General features: G+C 43.0%; 1 protein-coding gene across 5 annotated transcripts in view; it reads right to left on the bottom strand.

Annotated features, from left to right (window-relative positions):
• Positions 1–27,588, bottom strand: part of RARB (retinoic acid receptor beta) — a 329,275-nt gene that overhangs the window by 70,364 nt on the left and 231,323 nt on the right. Inside the window, exon 1 of one of the 5 annotated variants that reach the window (XM_032996987.2) lies at positions 20,548–21,222. The exons of 2 other annotated variants lie outside the window; for them this stretch is intronic. In XM_032996987.2, the coding sequence (XP_032852878.1) occupies positions 20,548–20,704 (157 nt within the window). In that variant the 5' untranslated portion in view covers positions 20,705–21,222. Of the gene's footprint in view, positions 1–15,918; positions 15,938–20,547; positions 21,223–27,588 lie in introns of those variants that run through there. 2 more of the 5 variants (XM_032997031.2, XM_032997040.2) reach the window with 2 other exon arrangements.

The following is a 27,588-nucleotide window of genomic DNA, read 5'->3' as shown; positions in this document are numbered from 1 at the left end:
CACAGCTCACATACATTAGGCAGAAAGTCAAAGGAAACGCCAAAGTTCAACTAAAGTACAAGTAATTAGAACCAGATTCTCTGCTGCTTGTATGTGTGCATTTGATTGTAGAAGTTATTTATAAGCCTCCAAACATTTGAAAATATAACTATATACTGTAGATCATTTAATTTTTATGTCTCGTCTGGAAAAAAAAGTCTGCTTTTAATCATCTTCCAGGAAAGAGCAAGGAACTGGGAAAGTGGGTCTCAATTGTTTCAATACAAATTTCTCTCTTTCATGTGCCACATAAAACTATACTATAAAATTAAATCCAAAATATCATTGACTCAGCCCCCCCATCCAATTTTTTTTTAATAAAAAACTTCTTTGAATTTGTCATGCTTAAATAGTTTGCATTGTTACGAGGGTTTTTTTTTTAACTGTTGTTTGGAAGACAGACAAGGGGAGAAGAAAAAAAAAAAAAAAAGAGTGAGAGAGAAAGAAAACATTATGGTGGAGACTTGCCAGCCTTGACTTAGTAACCTGGCCATGACCCTCCAGCGAGTGTGTGTTTGACCCGGTCACACATGACTCTGGCTGCGTACTGTTGCTGGGTTTTAAGTCCCAGATATTTTTACCATATATACAACAGGTGGGGATCACAGACAACAGAAAGAGGAAAACAAAGTCCTCCCTTGTGCGAAGACTCCCATTTTCTCCTTTGCAAAGAGAACAGCACAAAGCAACGAAGCCGTGCTACTGTGTCACGTCCCGGCGCGCACCGTGCGGGACTGCTGTTCTAGCCGGGGGGCGGCGTGCAGGCCGGGCGGGTGAGGGCACAGGGGCTCAGGGGAAACCACGTGCAAATGGTAATCAATGCAGAGCCAATTACCAAACGCTAACATCCGAACGGCAATCCAGAATCTTCCCTCATAGGGCTGGGTATGGAGCCAGGTTCAGGAGGGAATGCTTTTTATTACAGTGTACCCGGATTAAAACGTAGGATGCCACAGTAACTTCAGATTGAGATACTATTATCAGGATTTTCACCAGTACATAAGAAAGTATGTTTTCCACATCTGAGGGTTTCTTTTTTATTATTTGCATCTTGCTAGCTACATGCATCTGCCTTAAAGCCATGACGTTCTAAGTACGTTAGTCTATTTTAAATCTTGATTACAATTTTTCCAGCATTAATTTTAATCATTTTAATCTCTACAAGACTGTCTAGGCCTTTAAAAAAAAAAGGGTATTATTTGGGCTGAAAGCCAAAAATGCCTCAAAGTCTTCAGGTTTGCTTTTAGTCTGAAAGGGGCATTCCACTTTCAACAGGGACATCAGAAGATGAAACTTCATGATCTGGTTTCTGCTTGAGGGTGCCCAATCCAAAACGATCCTTTCCTGTTATTTTAAAAGCTAAGAGGGTATCCCACAGGTTTTCACTACGTGCTGCTCAGGATTCCACCATGAGGATTAAAGTAACAACAAAACTAGCAGGAAGCAGAGCTCACGAAGCTCAGAAGCCCCATCTGCGAGGTCTTACTGCGAAGGAGAAACTGCACCCAAGGTCACCTAAAAGGTGCCCCAGACCAGGTCATTTTAAGAGCCGTGCCCAGGGCACAGCCTGCTGCTGCCAACAGCTATCTCGGACAAGGTGCGAGCCCCGACAGGCGCGGGCGAGTTGGCAGCCAAGTCTCTCAAGCCGAAGTGCTTTTGCTGATACAGCTCTTGCCAGTGAAGGGACAGAACGCACAGCTGGCTTCTGTCCCACCGCATCTGGGAGAAGAGGGGTCCTGCTGAACTCTGCCCCCGCCTCCTGAGTGCGAGAGGCAGTTAAGCACACACTCTGCTCTGATAGCCCTACCCTAATGAAGTTCCAAGTACAAATTTGGCCATTGCTCCACTGCAGGCAGACACATACCATCAGGACAGTATTTCCCCCCCCACACACACACCCTTTCGCATCTCATCTGTTTAGACAGCACACTATTTTGGTCAAGGTCTCCGAATATGCTGTACAGTAACCGGCGCTGCAGGATCTTCAAGTGCTACTCCAATGCAAATAATGGTAATGAACATGATCCTGCCAAGTCAAAAGGCATTTGAAAGAATGAACCTTTAAAAGCCTCCATAACCTTGAGGGGAGTTATTACTTGCAAAGCAGGTCCTCGGAGTGCTTTCATTTTAACTATTTTAACATTTCAGTATTAAAATGCAGACTAAATTCAAAGGATGAGCCAAAAAAAGAGGCTTCTCTTTATTCAGTAAATGCCTTTGCTGTGTGTATACAAAGTTGTATTTTCCAACTGGAACAGCAGAAAAGAAATGTTTACACTTGCCTGCTGCATCTCTCCCAGTCTAGAACTGGGAGAGAGTGAGCTGCATCGTATTCCTTCATGCCTTTCATCAACAGAATTGCCAAGTTTCAATTGCAGATCTGTAACATTAACCCGCAGAGTCACGTAACCTAAGTCAGCAGAGTCAGTGGATACTGGTCTTGGCCACGGGACAGGAGTATAGCCCTTTGAAACCTTTATTCATATCAGGTGATTAGGGCCAGGAAATAAAATTCAGCATCCTACTACCAGCGTAACAGCGCTATCCAGATTTGTTTGCAGACAATCAGAAGACAAAAGCACTTATCTTTTGCTTATTATTCTGATCCAGTCTGACAATATGATTTCTGTTCCTTAGCAGCTAACTTCTGCATTTGTAGCACAGATTTTATTATCCCCACCAATATGCTCTATCGGTTGCCCAGTGAAGGGTAGGGATTTTTTTGTAACATACTTTTCCGTTATGCCACAATCTGGCTTCTTAATTAATCCATTTGCTAAGCATGCAAATTCAGTGACGTGACTTTACAGTGCCCTTTATTAAGGCACTGCAGGGGCCCCACCTGCCAGCGCACCTTCCCAGGTGACATTCCTGCACAGATCACAGACACCCCCAGCGACTCCCCAGGCCCCACTGTCCCCACCACGCAGCACAGCCTGAAGCACCCCTGGTCCTGCCATATTCAGCAGCATTGAAAGATCCTGCTCCCTTCTGCCTGTTTGATCCACCAGCATGGTCCCTGACACTCCAGGATGTGAATATCCCGCGAGCATTCGTACTTTTACCTTTGTAACACCTATGTGAGATAAGGGAAGAGCTATTCTTCTTACTTTACAGATGGGAAACAGAAGCACTGACAGCCCAAGATCTTGATTTGCTTGGCTCTTAAGTTCCTAGAAACAGGCAGGCAGTACCCAACGAGGATTTTCAACAGCAACCGGCAACCTAGCTGTAGCTCTCGCAATAGAGCCTTACATGCCTTGCCCCAAATTACACACGGGATTGTGCTGACAGAGCAGGGAACTCAGTTAAGACTGGGCTTGGTCCCTCTAAGGTGGGGGCTCCGAAGCACCCCCAAATCTGTGTGTGTACACTGCTCACCTGCCAACTGCAAGGCAGGCCCCCAAGAGCCACCACTACTGCTGGCAGGGAACGCAGGAGAGATGGTGAAAGGCAAGGCTTGTCTTCCTGTGCGCATCTCCACAGCCAGCTAAGAATCAGCTTCCTACAAAACCACCCCGCCATATACACAGTTACACAGGTCTGTGCTGGCAGGGAGCAGACCTGCTCTGAGCGAAGTCCCGAATCCTCTGCTGAAGGCAGCTCAGCAGCACCCGCGCACTTGGGCACCGCGTCCCACGCAGGCACAGGCAGCTCCAGAACCTGCCACAAAACCTCCTACTCTCGACTGTGCTGTCCAAGCCAACATCAGCCTCATGTTCCACCAAGATGTAAAAGCCTGAACCTACCAGTCTTATATAGCGAGCACATAGGATCTGGAAATCACCAATATGCCCTGACCAAGTAGTTCTGAAGGAAAACACCCCACAACCTTTTCCTGAAGCTGCTGCATCATTTTCTTGTGGTAATGCTGGGGTGGAACCGTCACTGCAACCACCTCTGATGCTTCTCCTAGTAAAGCCAGGACTTCTGGCAACTCCATACTCTACACACATATTTACTACAGCTAGCAGTAGAGGACAGTGAAGAGGCTGCAGCTGCTCTGTAAGAGCACATTGATGTTCTGTAGGCTTGCTGAAGAGGATGGATTCCAACAGGAGTAAGGTTTACCCTGGTTCTCAATGCCTGGCTCTCAAACACCGGCTCCACTAAACCCAGGGCCAGTATGTGTAACTAATGTAGGCCTGCGGTCACATCACCTTTTCAAAGAAAATGATACTGTTTTTTCAGGCTGTTTTTTTGATTTGGTTTGGTTCAGGTTTTTTTACAGTTATATCAGCAAAGCAGTTCTACATTTGGGTTTATGTGTCCCTGTAGCCAGAGAGATGTATTTACACCTGAGCAAATGTGGAAGGCAGAAAGCTTGTCAGGATTAATTATATCATGGACAAGAACTGCGTCTGGTTATACCTGTGTTACTCTCAGGACAGCGAGACTTAATGACGCGCTAGTAACTGAGAACAGGACTGTCTTTCACTAAATAAATGGCCAGGCAGACACCATGAGGGAGCCAGGGTGAAAGTCAGTGTACAGACAGGATGGCCGGAGGGCTTGGCAGGCACAGCAGAGTTTACAGGGCAGCAGCTCATCACTTTGTATTAGGAGCCTACCTTCAAAATGAAAAAGAAAACATGTTAAATGGAAAAAATAAATCGTACGGAAAACTGAAGAAAAACATCCGAAAGATGCTAGCTCTGTAGTTTTTTCAGCTCGGTGATTTTCTGCCTGGCCACCACCATGCAAAATTGCATCAGTCTCAAGTGAAAACTGCGCATTATTGCAAAACTGAAAAATAGGATCTTCTTTTTAGAAGTATGTATAACTGTGCTGTCACCTGCATGAAGTGAGGTTTTCCTTTGAAAATTAACTTCTCTTACAATTCAGGCCCTGTTTGCTTTACCAGTGAACTCCCAAGGTCGGATCCCCATCTGGAGTACAGTGGCGTAGGCAAAGAGGCAACACCAAAGGTAGAGAGGACGAGCACTCTGGCCTATTCACTCTTTCTTTATAAAAATGGAGCCTATTTCTGTGGCCTATGCTACAACTGTAGTATCACAAATTCAGCATGTTTCCCTCCAGGATCAAAAATAAGAAAAAAGGCACATTGTGAGGGACAAACCACTTAAAGATAAAAGGAGTCAGATTCTTTTTTCACATCTGTTTTACACTGTTGTCACCTCACCGATTCCAAGAAAGACTCTTGACTTGTAAACATAAATGGGAGAAAACTCAGATCCAGTATCTTCAGTAATAAATAAAAATGCAGGGGAAATTAAATAGTTACTGTACTGTCTACACACAACCAGATATTTTACTAAGTTATAAAGTCTCTATTTATAGTTATTAAATGTTTTATAGTGCTTTGAGGACTTTTATTTTCAAATCTTTTCAAGCATCCAAACAGAATAATTCTGCGTATCATACTAAAGGAACGATTTTATTCTTCAAAACTCACCTCCTATCCAAGTTGCTATTAGTTTTCGGTATTACTATGTCTGCCAAATAAATTTTTTATTTTCTATGTAGTCCACATGTTCTTATGACACCATTCATTGTGACTTCTTGCTGTGGCTTGAATCCAGCAAGAAAATCCGTGTTTTAATATCTTTAATCACATAATACTATCACATAGTTGTTCAGTATAACACGGACAAAGTAAAACTGTTGTGCGCTATTTGGAAATGCAGTAAAACTGACTTGCTGTGTAATATTTCACACACCATTTTATTTCTCAAACTTTGGGACCGTTAATTCAGAATATTTCGATTGTTAGGCGGCTTTAAATGTTAAAATTAATAGAGTGACTCAACAAGAGCCACTTCAGTGATCAAAACTACTTCAAGTAAGTATAGTAGCAGTTAAAATGCTTATCATCCCAATTAATTTGTATTACAGCCACACTGCTGGATATCACTAATTGATTTATGTACCCTCTTTTCTATACCCATTTACAAGGGCAATTATGAACTCCATCACATATGTTTAAATGGGTTACATTAGAATAATATCTAGAAACTAGACTGCTGAGCTTAAAATCTTTAAGAACAGGTAAATTCTTCATTAATGAGTATGCTATCAATCCACTACAAATGGCCTATAACCTTTAAGGCGGTACACGCTACTGATATTTCACTTTTCATGGGCAGTTTGGAGTTGACTCCAATGATGAGCTCCACCGCTATTTTTAATTGTTTTTAAAATTGCATATTATAGGCAGCAATAAACACTTACAAATTAGTATCATACCATCCACAGCTTTCTGCAAGGCATGGTTTCTATATACAAGTTAAAATGCATACATCTGTAAATAATAAGTATAAGTATGCTGAATTTAATGAATAAGGGCACTAAAAGAAATTGAACAGTAGGGGTTCAGCAATTAGAGTAACTGCCCATTTTATTAAAAATGTATTGTTTCCAGCTTTCGCTTCAGAAGGCTTTTATTGCTCTGCTAATTCTAAGTTTTGATTTCCTTAGAAAAGGAGGTCTAACTCCGTATTTTCTTTGACAGCTCCCTGTCACACAGCCACTCACCTTTCTCACGAGGCAACGGACCACTGTGAAGCTTTCTATCGCATCGCTGGGGGTCTCACCCTCGGGCCCTCGCTGCAGAGCAGTTTTTGGCGTTATGCCACCCAGAGGTATGACTCTGTTTTGAGTAAGGCTCCATCCCACCGCGGAGCCAGGGAGGCCAGGCCGGTGCACAGACCGGGGGAAGCAGGGGAAGCTCCTAAAACCAAGCAGATATCCCAGCACACACCGCCCATGCCCCTGGCTCTGGGGTACCCTCTGCTTGTATACAGATGTTTTACTCAGGACATAAGCTACGTGGAGGTAAGTGTTTAGACTATTTCTTTACACTAGCCTAACTGCACCCATGTTGCTGCACTGCTGCAGCTGTGAGGGGTATAATTAAAACAATACGTCATTTCCATTTAGACACGACATAACGACGGGAAAAAATGGCTTTCATCTCTTGCGTTTACCTGCAACTAGAAGGGCCAACCAACCAAAACCTAACCTTTCTGGCACCCTCCAGCACACAGGTGTGTGCAGCATCTGAGACCAAAACGGGGACAAACTCCATGCCCCTTCATCCCCTCAGCATGCCAGACCAGGACAGCGCATTACCAAGAGCAGCTCACCTCAACGTTTTTGATGCTATTGTAAGAAATTCAAGTTTATGGAATATTTAAGAACTGAGCATTGCCAGTACCTTTTGAGGGAGCAAACAGAAGATACAGTTCATCAAGCCATAAGGCTTGCCTGAGTGGAATTTCAGTATTTCTGAATTGAATACCTGCCAGATAAAAAATAACACAGTGGGGAAGGTACCATGAAAAACTAACACACTACCACATGTCCTCTCCTTCTAATTCAGAGTCCTTGCCATTGAGTTTACATAATGTTTTTTATATATATATATATATTTTTTTTTATAGGTGCATTTTACTATCCACCGGTGCGGTTAATCCGGCAAACTCCCCTCTGCCCCTTTCACCGTAGGTGCAGCAGAAGCTGCAAGCTGGGAAGGAGCTGGGTGCCCTGGAGCCAAGCGGTAACAACACTGCGGCTGCGGGTCAGAGCACACCTCTCCTCTCTGCCTGGAAGACCACAGATCAATAAAATAAGACATTCACGAGAGACTGGAGACAAGATGAGTACCGCGACTGGAGAGCACGTTTTCCAATATTCTGTTCTCCCGTTCTCTACCTGAAGTGGATTTTCCTATTAAACCCTTCGAGTGAGGAATGCTTGTAAGTGTACCTGTATATTGTCTGTCAGTATTATTCTCACTTGGAAGAGAAAAAAATACACATAGACTGTACTGTAGGCAAACACATACATGCCAGTAGCATTTCCTACTAACCTGGACTTTCTTATTCAATACATACCTTCAACAATGACTTAAGGTTTTTTTACCCAGTTAAGCTGCTCACAACTGACTGCAATATCCCAGCCTCACAGACACGGAAAATGTCAACCGTACTTTATATAGAATCTGGCAAAAAGGAAATACGTTATTTCCAAAGAGCTGGACAAGCAACATTCAGTCCTGACACCTGATGTCCCAAGGAACATAAGGCAAAGATTACGCTTTGGAAAAGGAAAGTTACTTTTTTCAAATGAGATTCAATTCCAGAAGATCTCTGGCTACTATACTTCAGCAATTTTAAAATGTCTACATTATGATTATCTACTATTACACATAGGCATATGAGTACGTTTCACAAAACATGCATTTTTTTAGGGGGAAAAAAAACACTTTTCCCACTATGTTTGAGAGATTTGGGCCATCAGTTTGTGTAGAAATTAAGCTCATTTTTAGAAATGCTTTTCCAGTTGTCACGGTTGGAAAGATATGTTATTAAATGTAAATTCATTTAGTGTTATCTTCCCAAATTTGCTGAAGGACAGCTTTAATGCCTCTGCTGATACCGAAATGATCCTGAAGCCACAGCAAAGCGTTATTGACAACACACCGAGGCTATTAAAAAAAACTGCGGATAGTTGTAAAACTGTGTTTAAGGCTATTTGATTTCAGGGTCCAGAAAACCTCCAACCTGCGACACTAATACTTCATGGAGTGACTGTGACAAGGCAGAGAAGCCATTTTAAGGAACTAGTAAAATATAACGGCACGGGGTTGTTAGTTAGAAATCACTGCTTTTAATTTCTTTGTATTTGCAGAAGTCTGACAACCGCACAGCAGCATATAATTGCCCCCCCCCCCCCCAAAATGTAGCAGATCTAGGTAAGCTTTCCACAGAACAAGTTTAGTATGCTTTCCTTTCCTTTCTAAGGTCTAATCCTGGTTTGTCTCTCATTACATGGGCCTCTTGGAAACTTTGGGAGATCTTATTAGTTCTTTTTCCACACTTTAACTCACCAGACGTGACACGTTTGTCATCCAAAACTGACAATCTATAAAACTAATAATTAAAAAAAGAGTAACCTGTGAACTCAAGAGATGCTCTCTGAGCAAACTCACCTCTGGCCAGTTTACCCTGGGATCACCCCCTACGTGCAATCCCAGTGGGACAGGGGCACATTTTGGAAGGCTCGCACACACGCAGGCACGGGGGAGACCCCACTGTTTCACAGCACCCCCGGCATTTGCAAACCAGTTTGCCTGATCACTGCCTTCTATTGTTTCCTGAGATAAGCAGGGCCCCAGTGAACAATTAAAGCTTTCAATAAATAATCTGTAAGCACATTCATTTGATTTACTGTTATTTGATACAGCAGTTAGTTTCAATGGGGCAGTTACTATTGATCACATAAAGTACTACAGACAAACATGAAACACTTCCAGAACTCCATGGATTATTACTCTTTATCTGCCACTCATCTGGGTTACTTGTAATGGTTGCAAAATTTAAAATCAATAACAACAATTAGTGTTCTGTATACTCTCAGGAATGAATCATGTGAAATATGTTTTGTTACAAAAATGAAAGGCTGGAGAGCTTGCAAACATGAAAGACTCTTGCAAGTAGCGAAACTCTAAAATAATTTCTTCTAGTATTATAAAGCTTCCAATGAAGGGTGTAAAGAAAAGAAAAAATACAGGCATTTTAAATGCACCTGCAAGCATTCACACAATTATGAAGGGATATTGGTAACATTTTAAAAATAAGTTGAAGATGTTTAGGAATACAACTTTAAACTAAGCTGGTGAGAAAGAGGCACCAATTTTTTCGTTAGAAAATTCCACTGTGAGCCCTACACTTGCATACTCACTCAACCTCTACAGGAATTTTGGGTTGTTAACAATGGCAGGACTTGCTCCTATGTAGGGAACTGAAGACAAAGGAAAAGGTCTGCCTCCTCTTCCCACTAGCTTTTACTGGAGTGTCCATCACCAAAAAACCCAAGGTATCTAAAAATAACAAGTTAGAGCAAAATCATAGAACGGTTTGGGTTGGAAGGGACCTTACAGATCACCTGGTTCCAACCCCCCGCCATGGGCCCTTCCACTAGACCATCTTGTTCCCAGCCCCTTCCAACCTGGCCTCGAGCACTTCCAGGGAGGGGGCAGCCACAGTGAAATTAAAAATTAAAAATTAAACTAATAAAGCTGGAAACTGATTGTAAGGGATATATGTTGAAAAACACCTTTTTCTCTTAGCTTCAGATTCATATAAATTAGTTGTGAATCTAATGAAATGCATGGAAATAACAGTATTTTGAGATCTCTGCTAGAGTAATAATTCTAGATAATTAAAATGCAAAGCAATAAGAGAAATGTTTTATCATTAAACTGTAACCAGAGCTCTGTGTGAAATCATCCATTCAGAAGACTTGTTTTTCATCAATTATTTGTTATTTATCTGATGTAAATATAAGAAGGTCTAATTAAAATGTATGACTCCTTATGCAGCTTCTCGTCATTAAGACCAATGAAAGCATTCTGAAGACCATAATGAAATAATTATGTTTGCCTTTAAGAATCCTCTTCAACAACACATGGCAGTACTACACTAAATTAAAACATCAGGAACTAAATTTCTCTTGCATCTATTTCCATTTTCACTAATTATACCCCCAAGCTTTCCAACAGACCAGGCCCTAAAATTCTTTTGAAGCTGAAACAGCCTAAGGAACAGCAGCAGCCTTTTCACAGTAATGGACTTTGATGAAGAAACAAAGGTAATGCAGCCCTGGAAGCATTAATATTTCAAATAGAGTTATCATGTGAAAATATGTGTTTATTTGAAAAACGGGGAAAGGATTGTTGGTAAAGAGCCAAATACGTGTTCCAGGGAAACCGATACTCTGATTTAATCTCATTTAATTGCGTCATTCCTTCCTCACCTCTTTTCGTCAGCGTATTTTCTTGTTCTGCACAGAAATTAAGGTTAGGGAAAGCATAACAAACACGCTATTGCTGGGCAGTGTCAGTGTATCATGCTGTAACTAAGCTCTGCTTTCACATTTTGGTAAAGGTGAAAACAGCCCCTGCGAACAATTGCAGCGTTCATACTGGACTCCATTTCAGGGAGAGGGAACGGCTATTTTCCCAAACCGCCTCCAGACATGCAGTGCTTCCTAACACACAGCTCGTGCTTCCACCATGAAGTCTTGCAGGACCTCTCCAAAATACAGAGAAAGGAAAGGACTCGGATAAGGAAAGAAAACACAGAAGGATGTGAGTCAGCTCTGACTTCTTGCAGGCAGCCGAAGGCTTCGTTTCAAAACTTCAGAGAGATAATGGACCCTTCTTGGCGTGGTCTCAGAGAAGTGAATGTGGCAATACATGCAAGGCACAGAAAGATGTGCAGTTCACATACCTAACCTGCATAGCATGTGACAATATGCAAAACTAGAAAAACACAGCTGGCATGTGCTCTCCAAATGGAGAGAGGAAGGCTCAGGTTCACCACGGGATAAGGACTTGGGAAAAGTATATTCTTCTGTCATCCCCCTCATCAAAGACACTTTGCACAAATACCTGAAAGACACAGGTGATCTCCCATTTGGTCCGCATTTTACATTGTGGTGGTCAAAATCTGTGGTGAAAATGGAAGGATCTCTAAGAAAAACAGGTCTCCGAGACTTTCTAGCCAGTCACTAAGGAGGATCTGACACATTCCCTGACCCGTAACTAGTAAAATTTCTCCCTCAAATGAATAAAAAGAGGAAACCCAAAGAACAAAGCAATACAAGGGAATACTCTGAAAGATGTGGGAGAAAAGAAAAACCTCCTCAGACCAAAAGTTGAGAGGCAGAAGTATGAACAAGTGCTTCAAAACAAACACACACCCCCTCAGGACCTGATCTTAACAATAAAAAAACCTAACACGTGTGATGTTTTTAGCCAGTGCTTTGACTTGTGCCCCAAGCCAAAACGGCAGGTTGGTGGATCAGTGCTCCCTGCTAAGAAGGAAGGGTTTGTAGAGAAGACTGGATCTTTAGAGCAACCCAGAGAGTTGTCCAAAAAACCCCAGAGCGCCGAGCTTTTTTCTGGGGGGGGGAGGCACGGGCATTTCCCTGCGCCTGAACCAGGGTCCCTGGGGAAAGCATCCGCCCGCAGATCAGCAGCCTCAGCCCTGGCCAACGGGTCGGTTTGGGCAGGTATCGCCAGATGGCACTGTGACACAGTTTTCTAACTCCCTTTTCTTTGTGTGCGAGTGAATGTTCAGTCTTGGAAAGACAGGCAACGCTGGTCTTCCCTGCGAGTTTTTGGGGTACGAGCTGTGGAATCAAAGACGCGCTCGGGAGATGGAGAGAGATGAGCAGCTGAGGAGCCTGGTCCCTGCCCCCATCTCTGCCCCCAGCCAGGCCCTGGGCAGCAGTGCTGGTGGCAGGAGGCTCCGAGACCCCCGAAAGCTGGGGTACGGCTGCGCCCTGCCCGAACACCTCCATCCCAGGTGGGTATTTGTGAACGAGCGAAATACTGAAATCAACTCAGATGTTGTTGCAACCAGTAACGCAGGAACCTGGGCATCCTCTTGGTATCGGTCACCAGCTGGGAGAGGAGTGATTCTGGTACAAGACTGCGGAAGACAACAAGGACGTCCCGTAGGGAAAGAGATACAGCACCCCTCTACGTGATGTGCTGCTGTGACACCAGCCAGCCTGGTGGAGACCACCACTGGAGCGGCGTAACGGCCTTTTCTGGAACTCACCAAGAGCTGCATTCAGATAAAAAAAAATACAAATCACAGGATTTGAAGGAATTTATTTTGGTGCTGTTTGACTGGGGTTTTGTGTTGGTTTTATTCTTGTTTAATTTTTTTTTTTTAATCGCACCACTCCTGCCACTGTTTGTATCTTATGGGCATAAATGGCTTTCTAGGATTGAAGCACCCACTTAAGAAAATCTCAGTTAAATCTAACTGTGGAAGTTGCCTCTGGTTGGTGCAACACCAGGCAACTTGCTCAATTGTTCCACACCTCTGCTATCTTTCAAAGGAGAATGATCCTTCTTTCTTTGTAAGAAGAAAAGAAATGTTGGGTGTTCATTGCGCTGAACATCCAGCACAACAGCATGAAATTTTACTGGTATTTTGTAAAAGTACTGGTACATAAATACACTAAGGGTCACTCATACAAGCACTCTGTGCCTGAAACTCTTATTAAAATCAAGGGTGGAGGGTTGAGTTTATTTAAATGCTTCACTAGATGAGGCTCTAAAAGACAAAAATATACTTAATTTGGCATTTTATTCTTCAAAGATCCTTTCCAGAAATACAGTGTGATCCTAGAGAAAAATATTATGTCTCAGTGGAAAGAGATCCTCCAAACCATTAGAAGAAACTAAGCGGTGCTAAAAAACCTCTTTGTTGAGAGACATTTCTCTGCTTTTTTTTCTTAGGGCATGCACTTAGAGCATAAAATGTAAGTCACTGAAAGTGCATAAAACGGAAATCCCTCCAAACTATGGATGGACTTTAACATCATGTCCTTAGTGGTAAAGATCCAGAGCACTCTGAGAATTTATAAATACTCCTTCAAGCTTTAACCTATTAAACCTATACAAGTGTCGCTTGCATGTGTATGTTTAACTTACATAGTTTTAGAATATTCAGTTTATATACGGTATAAGCAGGGGAAAGAAAAATCACCTTGTCCAAGGGGAACAGAAAGTATATTATATACTCTGTGTCTAGGATCCTTTACACAGGCTCGCTGGATTATATTTCCACCTCTCTTAACAAAAGTATTTGAAGAAGCTCTGTAAAGCTCAAACAGAACACTAAAAGAAAGTGGGGTCGGTTATATAAGGGCTGGCATTCGTTTGTTAAAAGTTCTTTTCCTACCCACTCCCAAATGAAGGGACAAAGAAGTGAACATTGTGGGAATGTGTTTCTAAACCACATGATATCCTTATCAGATTGTCATGTACAAGGGAGGTTCTCACACAGGGACCCCATGCTGGGGAGCCGCCGGGAGCTGCCCCGTCACATGATGCAAGCTCTCCGCTCCTATGCAGATTACTAAAATGAGCTGAAAGAAGCTAGATTCCACCCTCCCCCCCACCCCCCCAAAAAAAAAAAAAAAAAAAGTAAAATGCAGTGACCACAGTCACATTAATTTGCTGCCACTGGGAAAACAATCCTGAGCAGCTGCTAATGATGAGTGAGTATATGAAGAAGTTAATCTAGCTATTAAAATCTATACCACCAGTTTGAAACTGGCTCGGATGAATATCTGATGAGCAGACTTTAACACAAGGAAGCAAACAGGGAATCGGAGAAATCTGTGAGTCAGACAAAATACGGGGAAAAATCCTCAGTTAACTTGTAAATTTACAGAAAGAGAGAAATATGTTTTTATAAATAAGTCCTACTTTGTCTTCTTAAGTGTCTCTATTTCCACTGTTAATGTTGTGAACTCTGTCACTGCACCACTTTTCCATATAGTTTAGAGGAAGTGGGAAAGTTGTTTAAAAATTTTTAATATTAAATGAAGGTTCTAAATAGTATTTGGTCGTTTAAATATGTGGCCTGTTTTTAAAAGTGCTGAGGGAGCTCCTAGATGCTCAGCATATTTGGAAATGGAGCCATGAAATGTGGATTTAGGATGCTAACTTTAGGCTACTGTTTCTGACATTCTTAACTTTTGGAACACATTTGCTTATGAAATGACGGACTAATAAAATCCCAGACCTCAGATTCTTTTTTTTTTAAAAAAAAAAAAAAATTAAAGTCCACATTTTTTGATGAAAGTTGTTTACCAATTACAATTAAGAGGAACAGCTCAGATTACTGTGACCAAAAAACTGCACAGAAGAATCATTCCCACATGATACCAGTTTGTTTACTTTGTACCTAGAATATGTTTCTCATAAAAAGGCAGCAGCAGACGAAGGACATTACTATTGGGTTGCCTGCTAGAAAATCCAGATTTGCTACCCTCCTGCCTATGCTTGTGCTTGCAGTACAGAGAAAATGATTATTCTGTCACTTTAGAATAGTTTTGAGCATTTTGTGGCTTGTATTTTCATGGTTCCATTTGGTTTGAAAGGGCTTGGATTTCAGCAAGAAGTGGCATGGGTCACACTGCATGGGGACAGACTTCATGCATGTGAGCAAAGGTCAATATCAATCATAGCTTTGTATTTCCAGGCCTATTACTTTTGGCAGTTTACCCTGCCAGAAGGGGCTAAAATATTTGCTTCCCAAAAGGAGTAAACATCAATAGGGGGCAAGAATATAATCAGCTTCTCAACCACGCAGCAATGAGAACTGAGGGAAAAGGATCTCCTCCTCGCCGTAGCCACTAAGCCGTCTAAACGTTAGATGCAACATTTTCAGCAAAAAGTTGAAAGATTTCACAGCACAGTGACTTGAAAAGGACAATAGGCCCATTTAGGCAACTATATTAGGCAGGCTTTGTTATTAGGCAGCCCTGCTCAGTCCCAGAAAGTCTGGATAATCAAAAGTGTCCAAGTACAGGAAGGGGAAAAGTACAACCCCACCCTCCCGCACAGCCGCTGCCAGGACCTCTGGATTTGAAGGGTAAAGTCTATTTACCGAAGCTCCTTGGCCATTTTATACATCAACTGATATCCTTCCTCATGGGGCTGCGCGCCACAGCCTAGCAAAGCTCTGGAAAGCCCTCCGAAACCACAACTGATTTGGCCCCAGCTACCCGCCCCTGTAAATTGGCCGCTCGGAGGTTGCTGCCAGCCCCCGAGGCACAAGCTGTGAGGGGGAGAGGGATGCTCCCCCCCAGCTCGCACGCATACCAGCACCGGTCCCCACGGCCAAACAGATCTGGAAGCTCATCGCAGCTGTGCTCTGCTTTTGCGGCTTCAACGGGACGGGGCGCGGCGCGGCCGACCGCAGCAGACCAGCAGCCCTTCCGAGCACAATGTCCCTTTCACAACCCCGCTCCCGAATCTAAATGCTGCCTGCGGAACACGGCCGCACTCCATCGGCTGCGTAAAGGGCCGCGTATAAATCAGACCTGAGCAAAACCCAGTCGCTTGGGGTGTCTGGGGCAGGCGCCTGGCTCCCCGCGCTCAGCCCCTCAGACGGGCGGGCAGGCGCCTCGCCCCCCGCGCTCCCCGCGCTCAGCCCCTCAGCGGGCGGGCAGGCGCCTCGCCCCCCGCGCTTCCCGCGCTCCCCCAGCCCCTCAGCCGGGCCGGGCCGCGGTGCGGCCCTCACGCACCCACGTTTAACGGAGACGGCCCAGCGGTAAGCGGGGATTTAACTGGATGTGAGGATGACTAACTTCGCTGTCTGAAACATTATCTCTCTCTTTCAACTCCCTAACTTCGCCGTAACCGGCTCCTAGGCAGCGCCGCGACTGCCTGGCTTTGTTCTGACAAGTTGCACCTTTGCTTTACAGGCTCCTCAGGCAAGCAGGGAGGCACCCAAAGATACACGGCTTTTCCTCCAAGCTTATCCCACCCCAACTTCACCAGCCAGCGCCTCTCATCCTTTTTGTCTGCAGGAGATTCTGACAGCGGTGTGTGTCCATTAAAGTTTTCCTGTGCCAGCAGCTGAATCAGGCGAGCTGTATCAGAATCCACACTGAGAACAGCCATTCTTGTTACAATTAATTTGGAAGAAAAATATCCCAGTGAATTTTTTTTTTTTTTTGAATGAAGGGAATCAGAAGCAACCACTTCTCATCACGTATTTCAGGGCATTAAGCTACAGGTATAAAAATTTAAACAAAGACTCTGTCCCTAAGCAAATCAGTCCTAGTGATTTAGCTGTAAAGTTTATAGATGAACTTTAAAGAAAATAACCTGGTTCAAACACATCTTGCCTTCTGGGCACTAGCAAACACACCTGCAGCAATCTGATACTTGGGAATGCAGATTACAAGTCCTTCACTTCAAAATGTTTGTTTTTAAATTCAGAAAGATGAAAGAAAATAAAGTACTGAGCTTTTTTCTTTTGAGCACAGATGTTTCCAATGCTTGAAGGGAACGAGAACCTGGCCCAAACATTGCAATAATCCAGAATTCAGAAGGAAAACGCATGCCTACTGGAGTCCCATCTTCACGAACTTGCTGAAAGTTAATACCTGCTAGATCCTCTCCGGGCAAACACTTCCCGCCCAACCGAAATAAGAACTGCATACTACACAGGCCTCGACATCCTATTATGTTCCACTGCCATATCCGTAACTTTTGCCTTCATCAGATTTCTCCTTCTTCTAAACCTAACAAAATGTGGTAGGCAGTAGTCTTATATTTGATATAAATAGCTGAAAGACTACATACTGTCAAACAAACTTACTCTTGTTTTGGGCCTACTCATTTGTTTTTTTGCCAGTTTAATTAGTGAAGACTAATGACGACTTTTTTTAATCGGCTTTTCCAAGGTCAAATTGCCATTCCTTCCAGTTCCTCTCTCAGGGCCTGTCCCATTCCCACTTTCACAGTTTTTAGTTAGCTCACATTTCAACAAAAGTTACTCTTTTCTCTCAGTCTTTTGGTGTCATTGCACTAGGAAGGAGAAGAAAATTCTACCTTACTTAAAAAAAATTATAAATTACTCATTCTTGCAATCTTAACTCTTTTGTCCTCTTAAGAACTATTCTTGCCTAATTTGATTATGCTGATTTTTATCTTATGAGAAAAGGAGTGAGAATGGTTCATGATTAAAAGCTCAGTCAGTTTTACTCCCATTTCTGAGTCTATAATTTTCTTTGCAAATAATTTCTTTTGAAGCCTACAACAATGTAACTAACATAACATAAAACATAAACCAGTTTGAGCACAAAATTAGTTATTTTTTGTGTGCTCGTAAGGCATCTTGCAATACACAGTGGCTAGCATTTGCATTGCAAACCCATAGCAGGTTTTTCCTCCCACAGGGGGGAGGAAAAAAATACCACACAAGTTAAGGTCATGTTTGGGTTGCGCCTTACTCTCTATTTTCACTTTGCAGACCCTCGTGGACTACAAAATTCGTGATGCTGCAGAAGTGTGCTTGCTTAGTGAATCATAACAGGATTAACACACTGAAGATGTGCTGGAGTTGGAGACCTACAGCATTCTGCCTGCAGCATTCTATCCCCTGCAATGGCCAACTCTGCCAGCCTTTCAGTCGAAACTCTGATGCTGTCTGGGATTGTTACTGGCCTGTTCAGAGTCTGCACTATCCATGTATTATTCCCTCAACAACCATTTACCTTTTACTCTACAATCACGTCTCTATCAAAGCAATATTTCTAAGGCCTAAAGCAATGGTTGCAGGTGTACTGTTTTTATGGCAAAGCCAAAAATAAAACAACAAGCTAGACAAAAACCCTATTATATGTCTAGTAATTTCAAAATTTGGCTATGATTACGTTCCATTAAATCACAGAGGTCTTCATAAAAATAGAGAATCAAGAAACATCTGAGTTAGAATTAAACATTTCTGTCTTTGTATTTATAAGCACTGGAGCAACCTTTAAACCATTAAAAGCTTTCTGGACCACAAAAATTCCAGTTTTGTCATTATTTTCATGAGATGCAAGATAAAATCTTACATGTTCAGAGAACTGTAGTATTTTATAATCCGTTTACGTATATTTACCCATACACACAAAGTGCTTACACTTTCTTAAAAATTTAAAACAAAACTTGCTCTAGAAGTCCAACAGAATTCTTCATTTGGACCCTAACTAAATTGCTTTTCCACACTTCTATACCATTAACTTTCACAGTTCAAGTTACAGCCACCGTATTATGATTCAGGTTTCAGCCTGAATTTAAATTCCCATGCAGTGAAGATTAATCCTGTTGCTTACAAAGTTACGAGACTGGATTCCTGAATGCATTTTCCTGTATTTTTTATTTACTCTTGTTAATATGAGTTTCGTTGATTAGCTAAACTTTGCTGTTATCAACACTTGTCTCTTATCACAGGCCCTAGGCAAATTACATATTTACCACTCATTCCATTCTGATAAGGGTAATCCTGTGTTTAACTTGCCCAAGAACAAACACCATATATTTTGTTTTTAAGAATCCTGCTTCTAGGTATTAACAACATACAGGACAGCGAGCAAGATATTTTTAAACCAGAAGTTATTTAAAGAATATTTTGCGAATGTAAGCTTTTAATGACAGCATATGTCTCCCACTCCAGGAAAGTTTATTTAATTCCAGGTTTCCACAGTATCACCGCTGAAGTAATACTAAAGTTTAAACCAGGGAAGGAGGAAAGCACATTTTTAGTAAAACATCTGGTTTGGGTTTTTTGTTTCCCCTAACTGACGCTCTCCCATAGCTGGTAATATTATTTTGAAGTAAAAGCTTTTTTTTTTTTGCATCTTGTTTGAAGCATTTTGAAAACAGCGCGGAGAAAATAAACATCCCATGCTGAACTTCACAGTCTAATTTTAATTGTAAAAACATCAAAACATTTGCAGTGCTGTAGGCTGGTAGTCTCTGATTTTTACAATTCTGTTTTCATTACCCAACCCACACAAACGTCATATGGTGACTGAAAACTTTTGAGCAGAGTGAAAAACAGACTATTTCAACAAACCATTTTTAATTTCTTTTTTAATTCCACCCTCCACTCCTTTGAGATAAACTACTGAAGGGAGAACTATTCTAATTCCTAGGTAACTTTTGAACGTACTGCAAACCAAAAATTTCAAACAGAATTTTACGGTTAATGGTATACTGAAGTGACGGAGAACGTGCTAAAAACATTTTGATAGATAGCCAAGTAATTTATCTAAATCACCGTCAGAGCCGCGAAGCATCCTGCAAGCTTTTATGCAGAGTATAAGGTGCTGCTTTCTGGCACTTTTTGTCATTTCTCAAACTTGAGGCTGTGGTGTTCAAATAGGGCCACTGTTTACCATCTATGTATTTCAGCAACAAATCACAACCCTATAACATAATAATACATTTTCAGAAGCGTCCTACCACTAACTCTCCCTCTTCCCTCACTAGTGCAACACTGCCTCAATCATAAGGTATAGAAATAATTGATGGTTAAACGCAAAGGGTGTTCACAGTAAGTAGTTTTCTAGCAAAACAGCAACTTCTTAGAGCAACAAAGTGAAGAAGAAAGGTGGCAGCAAGGTCAGTACAAAGAAATATTGCCTTTTCTTAGGAAACTTAAAACTACTGTTTGATTTCTGGAATGGCACCTACCCACTGTAATTCCACATCTTTGCAAGAACTGTATGGAGCAGCATTTTAATTGCTTGGCTGCTCTGCTAAAATGCACTTCAAGACAACATGCATGCAGATTATCAAATGTGGTAAAAAATTAGATTAAGGAGGCAGAGGAAAAAAAAACTACCACAGAGATGTTATGTAAATTCGTCCTTGACTGGTTGGAGTTTCGCAAGTATTTGCTATATTATATTATAATTTTATGTGTTCCTGCTTGGCTCCACAACTGTTGTTAGGATCAATATGCTACATGAGAAGGGATAAACAGAAAGCAGTCTGGTGCTTCTTTCCCTTTTCCTCTCTTGCCAAAAGGAGGAAAAAAGGCTTGCAAACCACATTTTGCACAAGAACTCCCCCCACCCCTCATTACCCCTGCGCATATACTTCTTTTTTAAATACATGCAAATAATAAATAATATCAGCATTAAAGTGGAAAAAGAACAGTTGGGACCTACATTGAGCACTGTGCCGGTGTTGCCACTCTGTTTGTGCCAATCCACTGAAGCATGCTTTGAGAGCCTTCTCCTGGAGCATGCAGGAAGACGGACTCGCAGTGTAGAAATCCAGCATCTGAGCAGGGCTCACTGCTAGAACATCCATACAGTCAAACATGATTCCCCCTGCACAGAATGCCTGCAAAAGTGCTTTCCTCTAGGTGTGGAGGAAAATGGCACATAAAAGTACACCCAACTCCATCAAACTCTGCCCCTTTTTTGGCACGTAGGCTGTTGGTCTTTTTCCCAGACCAGAATCATGAATTATGACAGACAACACAGCTAAAAGCCTGTAATTGATCCAAATGATCATTTACCATTTTCCAGGCTGCCCAGCCAATCCAGCAAGATGGGGGGAAGCGAGCTGCATTCCAAGTTTTAGCTCCCATCAATTTCCCCCCAAATTTCTTTAGAGTCACTCCCGCTCCTCGGGCGCTTGCCGGGTGCGTGCCGCGTCCCGCGCCGCGCCGCTCGCCCGCCTCCCCGGGATGAAACGGCTCCGGTGAGGACTCGGGATCCCCCTCGGCCGCGAATAGATCCTTCTGCCTCCGAACAGCTCACTTCCTACTACTTGTGTCACAGGGAATGAAAGATTGAATTGCCTAATATATGCGAGTGAACTTTCCGTGAACCCTTCCCAGGCTGCTAACCTTCAAATGACCCAAGCGGTCTGACATCACCAGCTCCCAGGATTCTCACACGCCTTCACAACTCCCAGCAGCCCTGCAAAAAAGCAGGAGGGCGGGCGGGTGGGCGAACGCCAGCCCCAGCCCTGCCAGTCGCCCCGTTGGCGCTGAGCGGGCGGCAACAGCGGGTGCGGACGGGGAGGCCAACTTGCAAAAAAAGACCCGCAATAATAAAAGTTTTTTAAAAAAGAAAAGCAAAAAAAAAAAAAAAAAAAAACAAAAAACAATCAACCCTGAGGAGGAGGGGAAGGAGGGTGGGAATTGAGACAGCAGTGTTTTCAGCGGTTGTAGAGAACGGAGGATTTTAAAATTCCAGCTCAATTTACTAAAACTTCTGTGCCCCCGCCACGTCCCTTTCCTCCCCAGCGAGGCCACGAGCGAGGCGCAGGCATCTGCCGCCATCCCCGAGCCGTGGACACGGGCTTCGCCCCAACTTCTGGGGTGGCAGGGCTGGGAGCAGCCCCATCCTAGCGCAGCCCCCCCGTGCGCCCCAGCAGGGACCCCCATTCAGTGCCACCAGCAGAGACGCTGGCCGGTGAAAAGCCTCACTCCCGCTGGGGACCTCACAGTCCGTCCCCCCTGAAGCGGGGAGGGTCAGCGCCCGTCTCACCGTCCCTTCCCAAACCACACAGTGCCCCCCCGGCCCCCTCGGCCGGCCCGATCTGGGGGGTGTCACCGCCTGGGAGGGCTCGTCCCCACCACTCAGCCTGGGGAGGAGGCAGCCGCGCGTCCCCGCTTCTCCCCAGCCCAGCAGCCGCCGGGGCCTGCCTGGCTCTGGTTAGCAGGAGGGGGCCAGGGGCTGCGCGAGTGGCCCTGGGAGGGCTGGATCAGCTTTCAGAGGGCTAATGAGCCGCCAGCAGGTCCGTGGGGAACGGGACCCACCCCAGGGTGCCGGGAGGGGAGGCTGTGGCTGCCCCCTTCCCCCTCACAGCCCTCCTGCAGGCGCGGGGCTGCTCCCACCAAATGGCAGGAGGAGGTGTCAAGGCCTTCCCAGGTCTGTGCCCAGGACGCCGCAGCCAGCACCTCGCTGGCCCGCCGTTTGCAGCAAGCCAGCAAGGAGCCCCGTGCTTTTCAGGTAAAGAACTCCCTTCTGCGAAGCCTTGCTCACAGAGAAGGACTCCATTAAGGCCTCCGCCAGTCCTTGTCCCTATGGATACTTTAAAAATTAAAACCAACAGCCTAGTAACGCTCCCTTTGCCCCTCTGGGAAGGACATGAGCTCGACGACCACGTGCATGCCTTCATTTTAAGCAAACGAGCCAAGTTGCCTCAGCGCCGGCAGACCGAGCACCAGCCTGGCGCCTGGCGTGAGGTTTCCTGAGGCATGGAGCAGCCTCACTTCCCGCCCCGAAGCTAGCTCAGGTTCGGAAACTGGAAAACAAACCCCTTGACTACTGCTGGTTTCTTGAAAAGCCCAAGACGGGAGCCCGGCGGAGCGGGGGAGGCTGGGCGCAGACGTGGCCCACAGCTGGGGACCACAGAGATGCTGGGGAGGGACTCGCTCTGGGACCTGCGCAGCCACTTCAACCGATGCGGTGTCCCCTCTCCACAGAAAGTCTTTTGATGAACCGAAAGCTCTCTGACAATGCCTGCAGATTGTATTAGCCAAACTTTTCACACAGGTTCAAGAATTTAGAAGAAAGAAAAAAAAAAAAAAGCCAAAACCGAAAACCAAAACAAAACCCCCCACACAGCACTCGCACTTGTTCCCTGAAACTGATACACCCGTGTTGAGAAAACCAGCGGCCAGCAAAAAGTCCTACTACAATCTGGAGCGAATCTGTTTGGAGATAAAAACAAAAGCTTTTCTTAGCCTCCTTCCCCTCTGACGGGAGAGCTCTGTCCCTGCCGCAGGCAGCCTCCCTTCCCGCCTTCCCTCCAGGCAGAAAGGTTACAAATGCTGGAATTTAACAGCGTCTTTTTAAGGACTTCCTCAGTCCGCTGGGTTGTCCTCCCCCCGCCCAGACTCCTCCAGCTGAAGAAGCCCCTGACACTCCGTAATCCAAAATTTACGCACAGCACACGTTTATCAAAAAAGCCACCCTTCAGGGAAGGCTTGTTTAAACCATTTCAGCACAGCAAGCAGTGTTTGCTGTATTAAAAAAGCAAGGGGGAAAGTGGCTAAATTTTTGTCAAAATCTCAGCTGGCTATGTTGCTACAATTTTGTTTGGAGTAGCAAAACTAAATTACAAGACAGTATTTTCTAACCACGCGACACAGGACATACGAGAAGTTTGGAACACGTAATGTATCACCACAAAAATAACTGGAAAGGATGACACAAAACACAGTATGTTTTGCCAGTCTCCGATTTAGGGAGAAAACGGCATTTTGTGCAGACCAGGGCTCTTGGAACAGTTGAGACTTATGCCAAGAAAAACATATTGACCATGTGAGTTAAAATAAACAAAATCAGACAAACAGAAATACAGTTATGTTTACTCCACTAGCAGTCTTATAATACCATATTTAAAAATAAAACTTGCCCGTTGTACCTCAAACTGTAGACTGGCAACTTCTGAAAGTAAATGTCAGGAAATCACAGTTAACTGAGTATGAATCGAAAAAGACTGCTTATTGTCACTGTATCTAAATGAGCCAGGTAGCTCATCATGTTTTATTACAAAGAATAGTTGTGCTAATGCTTATGCCTATTACTAAAACCACATGTAATTAACAAATGCTTGAAATAGCCTACTGGTTTGCTCGCATGCTATTTCTACAATACAGAGATTTATGTATCTCATATTTTACTCTTAAATAGCATGATACTTCTTTTTCTTAAACAGAGTATCAGGAAAACCTACATTCATAAAATGGGGGTTATTTTCTAATTTAGATCAGGACTAAACATAATTATTGTGATAACTAATAGCCCTCTAATTCAAATGTAATGAAACTTTAGGTATTGCCACATATTTTAAATGTCTCCCCAGCTCCCATAGAGGTGCGAGTAGGCAACAACTCTCCAGTATCTCCCACTTCATCTGTGCAAAGAGATTGTGATTTTGTATCACTGCTCTGATCTGTTTTCTCTCAGACTGTGATGGTAGAAACTTTACAATAAACATATTCTTAGCCACAAGTGAAATAAAAAGCAAAAGTTCAAGTCAGAAATCTATTTCCTTTGGTGTTACTGTATATTTGTCAGTGTGACATAGCACATTTGAAACCCATAATCATAAAACAAAAATTTACAGCCAAGGTTTAGGGTCTACATCTGTTTCTCTGGTTTTTGTACTGCAATTACCCACTGGACAATTCAGAAAGCAGCACTATGAATCATGTACTGCACACATGTTTGTGCTGGTCACTTTTTCGTTAGTACAAGAGACTGAGGATGCCGTAATACGCTTCACCGAGAGCGAGCATTAGCTACAATTAGGACGAGTGCACTGAGCACTCTAATAAAAATTACTTTACTAGAAGCAACAGTGTTCTCCTGGAATACTACAGGCATATTTATAGGATGGAAAAATGAAGAAGTACATGCAAAAATTCTTCAAAACGAAGTACCTCAGAGAAAGCAGACTTTTTTTTTTTTTTGCATGCATTTTACTATTAATCAAATGTAGCACTCTCTTGAAACAGTTTTGACAGCAGAGTAAATGGTTACTAGTGAATGATGTGTGTGTTTAAGCAGTGAAAGCAGAGACAAAGTGATGTTTTCTTCTACTCCCTAGGCAAGAGCTGACACTAAGCTTGCTGCCTCAGCTTTGATACTCACAGATTCCTTTGTGTCAGTTGCTGGGAGAATCACTGGCAGTTCACTAACCCTGACGCACACACAGGGGCTTTGATTTTACCTCTTCATTGAGAATAGATGTTAATATGAAACAGTATTTGTCTGTCTTGGCATTTTTTTTCTCTCTTTTTTTTTTTCTTTTTTTCCCCCAACTGGTGATACAGGATTTCAAATCTGAAAACCTGAATCCCCTTTCACTACGTGTATTTTTTAGTGTTGAAGGATGTTTTTCTCATGTCTCAAGCATATGAATGATGCCAAAAGATTATGGGGAAGAAAATCACTGGGTCACAAGAGAATGGCTGAATATTTAAAACTCAAGATAGTCCTGAGGAAATGAGTATCAATCCTGAGCAAGAATTGCCCTGAAGAAAATAAAACAGTAAAATTACTGGCACAAAATGGCACAAATGACATGAAAAAACATGAAGTACAGTGAAATTAAGAAAAAAGGGGGTTCTTCTGACTGCTATATGCTACTATACACAGCTCACAATGATTGAAACAGGAATTTGCACGTAACAGGAAGAATTAGTTCAGTCCTGAAATATAACAGCAATTGGCATAAGACTAATCAGTGCAGAGCAGTATTTTATTTTAGATGGGAAAAGCAGAGTTAGTCAGCTCTAGACCCGAAACGTGGGCATACAACCAGTCTGCAAGTCACTTACCAATAAAGGCTTTTTGTCTGTTTTAATCAGGGGATAGGTATTCATAAAGATGCCTTTAATTCTGATTGCTTAACTTAAAAGCTATAAAAATATTAATCTCCACAAACTTGAGTAGAAGACCATGATTCTTAGAATCCATACTGTGTTTTACACTCCTTTGGCCCAGAGCCAGGGAAAGGGAACTGCCCAGTATGATAAAACTGGACGTGTATCTGGTTCAGCAACCCATTTCTAAGAGTGACTGCTACTACATCTTTCTAAGGAAAATACAGGAATCCCTAGTGATTGGCGAAGTCGAACTCGCCCACAGGTCCTCTAATAGCCTGTGTTCTAACAGAAAATCACTTACGCATTAAAGCATGAGATTTAATATCCTTTCCAAATTTGTTTTTGGTAATAGCTCTGATATTCTAGATATTCATATATAGCCAATGTCTTTTTGGACTGTGATAAATTCGTAGCTCTGTGACACAGAAGGAGATAGTAAGTTATTGGTCTTTGAGACAAAGAAGGATACATTAAAAACAAACAAACAAACAAACCAAAACAAAACTGTAAAACACCTCCACATTGCAAATAAAGGAAAGCATAGACAAAACCACACCTCTCTGAGGCCCCAAAGGCTGACTGCTGTAGGCTTCAGAAAGGTTGGCGAAGAGGCAATGACATCATGTGCCTAAAGAGGGGATGACATGCATTTTTGAAAGAAATAAAAAGAAAAAGCATTATTACGTTAAAAATTGGCTATGTACTAAATCTACACTCGCTGTTTAGGAGAATCCTGCAGTGCAAACACCACTGCTAAATGGTTGCCAGAAAAAAATAGAAGTGAGTAAAAAAAAAAAAAGAAGTTTGTTTCATTTTGTTTTCTTTTTAAGTGACCAGAAACTGCTGTTTCAAGATTTAGCCAAGAAAGAGATTTTTACTGCTAGCCTATAAATCCCTCAAAACAGAGTTATAATGGAAATGCTGAGGTAACTGGAGTGCCATGTATGGCACTGACACATTGCATTATATAATCCAGGGAGAATGAGGGCTGGGAGATCTATAAAACATAAGTAGAAACAAGATGTAGGAAAGAGCAGAAGAGCAAGTAGAAATATTGAATATTAAACTGCAGAGAATACTTCTTCTAACAATAAAGTTTCCTGTATGCTGAATATGCTCATGGCTGGCTGAAGGCAAAAGAGCACAAAGCTCCATTAAAAATAAAAGACTCCAAAAGGCTATTTGAGTAACTGTTTTGTTTCTGCCTTTTTTTTTACAGGGGGCAGATAAATGAAAGTTATCTAACAAAAAGATAATATTTTCTGATGTTCTGAAAGGTGTCTCACAATGCGTGAATAGCTTACACTAGAAAACGCAGAATAAATGGAGTTCCAAACACAGACAATTTACAACCCTAGCTGTAATCAGAATCAGAATCGAAAAGTGGGACAACAGTATTGCTAGAGGTTCGCTAACGGCAGCTTAAACTCCTAGCGAAAAGTTAGCCCTGGTGACCTTCCTCCAACAACTGACCACTACTGAGCAGTAACTGGAACTACAGCTCCGTGCAGACGTACATCTAACCAAGACTAAACCTCACTCAAGCCCTATTTAACTTAAGACAGATTTATGTAGCATTCAGGGCTTGTGCTCCTGCACTGCTGCAGGTACAACCCCCACGGAGGGACCCCAGAGGCCAACGAAAACCAAACCACACTTGCCAGAGCTCTGATGCAGATGGGACTGGATTATGCCATTAACGCAAACTGCAGCAGATCCACAGCTCAGCAGCTGGACACACGTATTCAGGATAATCCAATTCCTGCTTAGCTAGTTCCCAAACCTACATCAATGCCCACTCAGCTAGCTCCCCAACCTACATCAAACACTGAAAGAACAGTCCAATATCCTA

This window comes from Tyto alba, unplaced genomic scaffold, assembly GCF_018691265.1.
Source record: "Tyto alba isolate M040663 unplaced genomic scaffold, T.alba_DEE_v4.0 Super-Scaffold_46, whole genome shotgun sequence".
In the NCBI taxonomy this organism is placed as follows: domain Eukaryota; kingdom Metazoa; phylum Chordata; class Aves; order Strigiformes; family Tytonidae; genus Tyto; species Tyto alba.
Note: the sequence above shows the minus strand (reverse complement) of the source record. Positions and strands in the feature narration are given on the sequence as shown.